At 38.8% G+C, this 9,050-nt stretch overlaps 1 protein-coding gene across 1 annotated transcript in view; it reads left to right on the top strand.

Moving 5' to 3' along the window:
* PDIA5 (protein disulfide isomerase family A member 5) overlaps positions 1-2,972 on the top strand; it is a 148,370-nt gene extending 145,398 nt beyond the window's left edge. Inside the window, exon 17 of the mRNA XM_075933121.2 lies at positions 1,786-2,972. Coding sequence (XP_075789236.2) covers positions 1,786-1,866 — 81 coding nt within the window. The 3' untranslated portion in view covers positions 1,867-2,972. The remainder of the gene's footprint in view (positions 1-1,785) is intronic.
* The last annotated feature ends 6,078 nt before the right edge of the window (positions 2,973-9,050 follow it).

Here is a 9,050-nt window from a genome sequence, read left to right on the forward strand (position 1 = left end):
GTTTGTTGTGGAAGAATCAACATGGTATTTGTAAAGGGAAATCATGCCTCACCAGTCTACTAGAATTCTTTGAGGGGGTCAACAAGCAGGTGGATTAGGAGGAACCAGTCTATATAGTGTATTTAGATTTTCAGGAAGCCTTTGACAGGGTCCCCTTAAGTCTGGGCTTTTCATCTTGGTAAAGAGATTACTAACGGGGGATATGATAGAGGTCTATAAAATCAAGACTGGTGTGAAGAAAGTTAAGAGGGAAGTGTTATTTATTCCTGCTCATAACATAAGAGTTAGGGGGTCACCAAATGGAATTAATAGGCAGACGATTTAAAACAGACAAAGAAGTATTTCTTCATACAACACAGTCAACCTCTGGCACTTTTTACCAAAAGATGTTGTATGTTGTGAAGGTCAAGACTCTAAACGGGGATAAAAAAAACAGCTACACAAATTCATGGTCCATCAATAGCTGTTAGCTATGATGGGCAGAGATTGTGTCAATAGCGTCTGTTTGCCAGAAGCTGGGAACGGGCAACGGGGGGTGGATCACTTGATGACTCCCTGTTCTATTAATTCCCTCGGAATCACCTGGTATTGGCCACTGTTGGAAGACAGGAGAGGAGGCTCTAAACGGACCATTGCTATGACCCAGCCTGGCCTTCTTACGAGGTTTATGAAAGAAAACATTCCAGCTCTAGAATCATGGGACTCAAGGGAGACATTGTCCAATAGTGGGAAGGAAACCGTCCCCGCTAGGATGTTTGTGTACAACTGCCTCTTTATTGGATAGAATTAGAATTACTCTGTGGTATGTCATGGTCTTTCTTCTTCTAACAAGTACTGGGGATTCTCCTTTAGTTTGATAGCATGGCCCTCTGCTTTCGGAGCTGGAGAATGTGATCTCTGTCCTGTTGTCATTGTGCAGTCCTGAATGGACATAGCATGCAGCAAAGTGACAGCCTTTTGTCACTTTGTATAGTTACGTGTTTGTTGCTATAAAACACTTCAAGAACTACCATTGTCCTGGTTTTCTTTACTTTTGTCCAAGGTTGAAGAATCTTGGCCTAAAGCTTCATATCCTGCAAAGGAAGTTTAGCAGTTAGAGGAAGGCACTTGGGAATTAAGAAACCTGTATTCTGTGCCTGACTCTGCCAAAGAAACCTTATAAATTAATTCCCTAGGTTGCACAAAGAAACACTCTTTCTTAATCAGGGTCCCAGTCCTGTAACTGATTCTGCACAAGCAGGCCCCTTATATCCATGTGGTGCTGCAAGCCCATGTGGAGGTAGCTGTGATCTAAAATTGTGAAGCCCTTGAAGACAGTCCAGGCTGAGAAATCTCTTGAAATAAAGAATTCTGATAAATCTCTGTGCTCCTGGGTGTCAATCGTCTGTCTGCTTAGCTGGCTTTGAGGTGGTGCATACAGCATATTCACATGGCACTCATGTGCTTCGGAGTTTATTAATGAAAAAGCATTGACAAAATTTCTGAGAAGCTCTCTGCTCTCTTTCCTCCATTACATTGTTGTCTCTATATTCTGCTTCCCCTCCCCGGTAGCCAGTTTTTCATGAGTCTGGATGCATCTAAAGCCTCTGTGGATATTTCCTTTTCCACTTCATTGGAGTGACCTTGCACCAGCACACTATTGTGATTGCACAGTACAGAAGCTGTGACTGTTCTCTAGTTCACATTTCACGTTTATATCGATGCCTTGCTGCTGGGAGACTTGGATCATTGTTTTGATGTCTTATTTTAAAAATTTGACCAACATTTTTTTCTCTTTAAATACAGGAGTCTGGATTTGCCACTTTCATGCGAACCCTTAGAGAAAAAGACCATGAAAGGGTAGGGAAGAAGAAGGATGAATTGTAATTTCTGCCTCAAACGACATTTTCCACTGCACTGTGAAGGGTCCCAGGTCCACTGTTACTGCACCTGAGATTTCACATACTCTAAAGACAAAGACTTTAAAAAAAGCCAACAGCTATGGCCATTTTGTACAATTTTGAAATTACTTGATTTTTAAAGGACAATAGATTTGTTGCCATATTCTGTTTAAAATCTAGCATTTTCTCACCTTGTGAGATTATGCCCATCAACACTCCTATGCAATATTTTTGTAATCTGTACTGTATCTGTAGGTGAAGATATTTGATGCAGTAATTCTTCATTTTTTCTTTTGAAGGATCTGACAATTCATGAAATAACTTGTTTGTTTTTTAAACTAGTGGAGGAAAATAAGACTTGAGAAACATATCTGTTCAAATGCCGTTTGGCATTTTCGTGAAATCGATATGTTTTTCAGATATGTTTGAGGGAACAATTTTAAAGCGCTCAGGGATAAGTAGGGAAATTGAGTTAATGAAGACACGAGCAGTGACCATTCCAGATCTAGCTGATTTCATTTTTAATCCATTATACTGGAACTGTTTACATATCTTTATAGAATGTACTGAGTCATTTTAAACAAAGTTGTGAAAAATAAGCACAGCATAGGTTAAAGTTCAGAATTGGTCTAATTTTTAGCATTTATTTCACCAAATGCTTCTGCAAATATGGGAGCAAAATATAGACTGTCTGTTTGTAAATTTATGTTTAGGCAATATGAAATTTGTGTTGAAAAACATTATATTTGATTTGTATGTCTGACAGATGTGTAATATTTTTGATATGCAGAAATTACATACAAGATTTGTGTACATTCTGAATGCTTATCCATATTGTTTGTTAAATTAAAAATTAAAAATGGAGTTATAGCATTATAACTTTCTCTGGCCATCATGTTCAAGGCTGTAAATCACTGTAAACAAATACAGCATTTCTACAAATAGCACTTCAAAAATGTGCGATTGTGCTGTTAATGCTTCGTAGTTATTCATCTGGAGGAACTTGTTGTGTCTTCATATAACAGGTTTTTTAAGATTCATTTTGACCTAAAAATAAATCAATAAAAAAAATTGAAATGTTTTAATCATGAATTAGCCTTGTTTTTAAGCTCTTTACATAGTCCACTACCCGAACCAGCATCCATGAGAACTGTTGACAAGAAAGCATAAGTCACTGCAGTTTCCAGGAAAGGGGGTTATTTCCTGCCAGATGAGTAAGGGACAAGCCCATCATTTAAGCTCTTGTAGGTGCTGGTTTTTAGTGCATCCTCTGTGGCACTGAGATTCTCATATTTAACATACTCTGCTGACATTGAGCAGGTTGACGCAACATCCTCTCAAAATTCAAGAGAACCATCATCTGGATCTGAACACTTTCTCTGTTGCTATTAGACGTTTGCACGTATATATGAAATTACATTCTCTTTTGCCTTACCTCACCCACTCAATGATGTACATGGGACAACTTATCTCCGCACTGATGGATAGAGAGATTAAGGGATTTCTCACACTCTTGTTTGTTTTGGGTGCACGTCTCCTCCTCTCTTGCCCAATTAATGGGACTGTACATTTGCTGCTCATTAGGCTGCTGAAGTCATTATTGAGTAAGAGCTGGTAGGCTGATTTGTCTTGTGTGGTGGCCAGCTTGTTAACCATGCCATAAATCTAAGCAATGACGATGCCATGCCAAATATTTCCTTATTGGGCACCTCCTGAATCTTCCCACCACCAACAAAATTAGCTGTCAAACAGTCCATAGATATTCTGCATGGCCTAATAATTTATTACAGCCTTCTATTTATTTTCCCAGTAGTCTTTTTAATCTTTTTTGGCATAGCTATTCTGCATTATGCGTCATGCTCATTGGTAGCTGTGGATCAAATCCTTTAAACTGTCCTCATTCTGTGTAGCATCTCGTGTGTGAGGGGGGAAAAATATTATATACTGCCTTTAGATTGCAAATGGGAAGATCTTTGCCACTTCATACTCAACTGGAAGCAAATACAGTTGGTCGAATGAACCACAAATTTTTCTGATCTCAAAGTGGTTGGCATTGAGGAAGGGAAATGCAACATCCATGAAATCCAATGCTGTAGGCTGTCTATATTTGCATTAATTGCAGAGAATTTTAGACTTTTAAAAAAAATGAGATCACAGCTGGCCAAGTGACATCACTTCTTGGGACGGCTGTGATTTTTAAGCTTTAGTAAATGTTTAGAATAGGACAATTACACACTGTGCTTTACACCAATAATTCTTTACAGCTGGTTACACCATAATAAATTAAAGAGCCTAGTTTTTCTTTTAGTGTTTGGCATGTTGCTCCTTAGAGTTGGAGGGGCTATTTTTTCTCAGTTAATTTTGTGTTAATGTACAAATACAAAATATTTGAAAATAATTTACCTGCTGTTCTAGGGTTCTGACTTATCTGGCTTATAGTTGGGATTTCTTTGACAGAGATGATTTTTAACAAGACAAACAATTATATCTAATAGCTAACAAAAGCATTGGCTACTATGAACCAGAGTGTATCAAACTTACTTCCTAGACTATTTAATTAGGTAACATTTGGGCCTGATTTTGATCTCAGTTATACTGGTGTAAATTAGGGTTTATTGGGCAGTTGACATACTGCTCACATCCCTAAAGTGTATACTGGCCATTCAGCTTCTTTTTTCTAATATTACAATTAAAATTCTTTTTTCACAAACTCTTATTGTGTAGACACAAGATTTGAGTCCATTTCTTTAAATGGAAGTTCAGTTTCATATATACCTAGCCATTTGGAGGAGGAATGGATAGCCAAGCATTAATTTATACTGTTAAAGATGAGTAAAAATCTGTGAAAGAATCAATAAGAAATTCATAACCTGTCTTATGATTATGATTATGTACTGTGACCTGTATAACAAAGGACAGAGAACTTACCCAGACTAATTCCTAGAACATGCCATAACTTTTTTTGTTAAAAGTTCCACTTTGCATTTGCTTTTTAATTATTCCACCTCAGTTTCTCATTTTAGAGCCACTAGTTGAAGTTCTCTCTGTGTTCTGATAGCTGGGACGGAGGGGGATCACAGCTGATTTACTTTCCCTAATTAGCAAAGGCTACTGTACATGTAAGTGCTCCTGTCCAGACTACCAATTTTTCTAGTGACACCACCGAAGTATCCTAATGTCTTCAGCTACAATGTTGTTATAGAGTCCTTTATAACTCCCCCCCCCCCCCCCCCCAAGTATAGATGAAATATCTTTAGGAAAAAAATCAAACTTGGTGCATAGAGAAGCCAAGTCCAATTTGTCAGAGGTCATATAGTTCAATAGGAGGACCAAGTTAGTGGAGGTAGCTGTATCTCTATTCAGGCATACCTTGCCATATTGTGAGGTATTTAGAACAGGAGGACAATCAAGAGAAAAGGTGTAGGTGTTTGGTAAACTAAACACAACATTCATATGGTTGTGCAGAGAGTCAGACAAAGACTATGTACCATTTAAATAATCAAAATAGGCATTGTACCGGCCCTACACATTTCTCCCCAAGTGAGGAAGGCTCCAGGACAAAGCCCTATGTAACAGTATGGCTACGTCTACACTGGCCCCTTTTCCGGAAGGGGCATGTAAATTTCACTAGTCGTTGTAGGGAAATCCGCGGGGGATTTAAATATCCCCCGCGGCATTTAAATAAAAATGTCCGCCGCTTTTTTCCGGCTTTTAAAAAAGCCGGAAAAGAGCGTCTAGACTGGCCCCGATCCTCCGGAAAAAGTGCCCTTTTCCGGAGGATCTTATTCCTACTTCAAAGTGCCCTTTTCCGGAGGATCTTATTCCTACTTCAAAGTAGGAATAAGAGCCTCCGGAAAAGGGCACTTTTTCCGGAGGATCGGGGCCAGTCTAGATGCTCTTTTCCGGCTTTTTTAAAAGCCGGAAAAAAGCGGCGGACATTTTTATTTAAATGCCGCGGGGGATATTTAAATCCCCCGCGGATTTCCCTACGACGACTAGTGAAATTTACATGCCCCTTCCGGAAAAGGGGCCAGTGTAGACGTAGCCTATATGTAGGTCCCTTCATTTTCCATTTTTTATTTTATTTACTTTTTCCCACGAATCTACTGGTGTTTATTACTAATACAACAAAAACAGATGAAAAATCATGCAAAACACTTGCTAATTTTATGGGTAAATATTGGGGTTTATTTTGGTGGATGGAAGGATGTGAAAAAAGTATCCAGTTGATTAATACTTTGATTAACGGAATTCATGATAAGTGGGCCACACCATTTGCAATGCATACACTCAACTTCATCCTATTCTCCTGTTTAGTTTTTTTTTTTAATTTTGAATACTTTTCCTTCTGAAAATGTATTCTGATACAGATTTTCATTTTTCATACTATTTTAGTATGTCAGATCTTTTATCTACTACTACCTTTAAACAAGTATGTGCTAGGTGTCTCATTCCTTAGTATGTTCAGAACCGTAAGCATTTCAGAGCTTGCATGCATGTATGTTTGTGTATATCTTCTAGACTACCACAAAGCCTTACTTTTACAGGTAGCTTTGTAAATGTACACAGACTAGTGTATTATTGTAATACAGATATTTCAGACATTATATTGTATTTTCCTAATAAAGCAAGTTATTTTTATACATGTAATTCAAAATAGGGTGAAAATTGGGAAAACCCAGAATAATACTTTTTATACAATTTGGGATTATTTTGGTAAAAATTGGTTTAAATTGAAAATGAAGGGCTCATACACAGGTTAATAAGGGAAGCTCATTTACTGGCCCAAGAACCTGTATTGGGAAATTAAGCTGGTATTTTCAAACAAATTTGAGGTTCATGTTCCCATATTCCATTGAATTTGGTGAATTTCAGTGAGATTTGGATTAACTCCCTTATTTTGCTAAGGCTAACTACTGTTAAGAATAAAAAGTGATTAAAGGGAGAAAGGAAGTTTGTATTTTTAAACCTTTAATCCAAGGTTTATATATATCAGAATAGGCAAGTCCTGCATGAATGGTAAATTTTAAGATAAAACTGAAGTACATTTCTGAAGTATTCTATTAAATCATTTCATGGATGATTTAATGAATTTCGAGGTTTAGAGAGTTTTAAAGAAATGGTATCACTCAGCAATTCAGGAATTTAAAGGTTATTTTTATTAAAAAAAAAAACAGACCATCAGCATCAATCTTAGTATTCTTGATAGCAATGAATCAGTAGAAAAGTAATGTAGAAGAGAAAATATTATGTATACAGCTTTACTAGAGTTATTCAAAATCCCTGTCCACATGCATTTTATAGCAGTGAAACATTTGACAAAGTAATTGTACATTCAACGTAATCCAAGGAGTAGAGACTATGTATTTATGCTTACACTCCATTTAATTTAATGGGGCTACTCACGTGATTAAAGACTACATCCCGAAATCTTAAAAGCCACAAGGACATGTAGCCTTTACCACCAGATGATGATCTTATGTTTTCTTTGCTATTTGAATTCCTACATTAAAGTTACCTTTCCTTAGTTTTTCCAGCAGTAGAGTTGCAAACCATTGGATCCAAAATAAGTTTACCCTTTTATATGTGAGCTTTAAAATTTCAGGATGAAAAGGTAGGGGGGGTACTAAGGCTAAATTAAAAGGATGAGGTAGTTTGCAGCAATGCTCATGTGGGTAGTGTGAAGAGGATTTAAACTGAGAACATATAGTGGTCATTACTCTTTGGATTTCAGGAAAAACTTTACTCAAACCCTTCATTTAGTAGCAGTGCATCAGTTAGTTAATGCTTAATGTTTCTGCTTACCTTGTATGGCTTGGCTTACATTGAGAGGGGAACACACAAGCTGATATTTTTGTATTTGTTGCCCTTGATATCTTGCATACAAAACTGCCCAGTGTTCACGGACTTAGGATATCTTAAGCCTCAAAGCCATGATAAAAAAGCACATAGGAGTAAGGCTCCACTGGTACGGGACTCACACTGGCAATGCTGCTACATGGGATTCCATCTAAGTCAAGGAACTGAGAACTACTGGTACTATGAAAGAGCAGCCAATGGGAGCCTTATTAACTGGCAGTACTCTCATGATCCCACATGGATCTGCCACGTAACTCTTCCCAGATTGCTTGTCCTACCAGATTTTGGGAAACCCCCAGGTACCTTGGGGAGACCAGGAATGTACACCACTTTAGAGAATGTCTGTGTTCTGGATCCGTAGACTCCCCAGTCTAGATCCCCTCAGACCTCATCAGGGATGATTTTGATAGTGTCACGAGACAATGGGCAATAGGAAAAGATGCCCATCTTCTATATTGGCTACTAGTTGTGGCTGTCCTTCAATCGGAACAACCATTGCCTATTGAGCCCAATCTGACATTTATGTCATAGGGAATATCAGATGTGGCAGAGAATCATCATTTGCTTTCACAACAAAGAAAAGACAAGAGATTAAGAGCTTTCAGAAACCGGACACATACAACTGGAATGATCCCCTTAGGTCCAGTACTACCCATGCCTTCGGCACCTCAACAACCTTCTTCAGACCCTCATACTAATCCTTTGGGGCTTATGAGACCTGTACATGTGACACCCAGAGTTTGTGGTTTCTAATATTGTCTTCTCATCCCTTAGAAAGCAACTTGAACTTTCTACTGTGCTCATAGGAGGAATATAAGCTCATTCTTCTGCCAGCAATGGTGATAACTTCCTCATTTCCTGATCCAGCTTCCCTGACTCCTCTGAATATCACAACAAGGGGCTGCTACAGAGAGTGGAAGAAAATATCTGTACAGGCAGTCCCTGGGTTACGTACAAGATAGGGACTGTAGGTTTGTTCTTAAGTTGAATCTGTATGTAAGTCGGAACTGGCGTCCAGATTCAGCCGCTGCTGAAACTGATCAGTTTCAACAGCGGCTGAATCTGGATGCCAGTTCTGACTTACATACAGATTCAACTTAAGAACCCCAGGCATCCCCAAGTCAGCTGCTGCTGAAACTGATCAGCGGCTGATTCCAGGAAGCCCAGGGCAGAGGCTTCCTGTAGTCAGCCACTGGTCAGTTTCAGCAGCGGCTGACTTGGGGACGCCTGGGGCAGAGCAGCTGGGGTGCTGCTGGGTTGGGCCAGTAGCACCGCCGCTCCTCGGCGCTACTGGACCAACCCGGCAGCACC

This window comes from Pelodiscus sinensis, chromosome 7 (assembly GCF_052426305.1).
Source record: "Pelodiscus sinensis isolate ZL-2025 chromosome 7, ASM5242630v1, whole genome shotgun sequence".
NCBI classification, from domain to species: Eukaryota; Metazoa; Chordata; order Testudines; family Trionychidae; genus Pelodiscus; species Pelodiscus sinensis.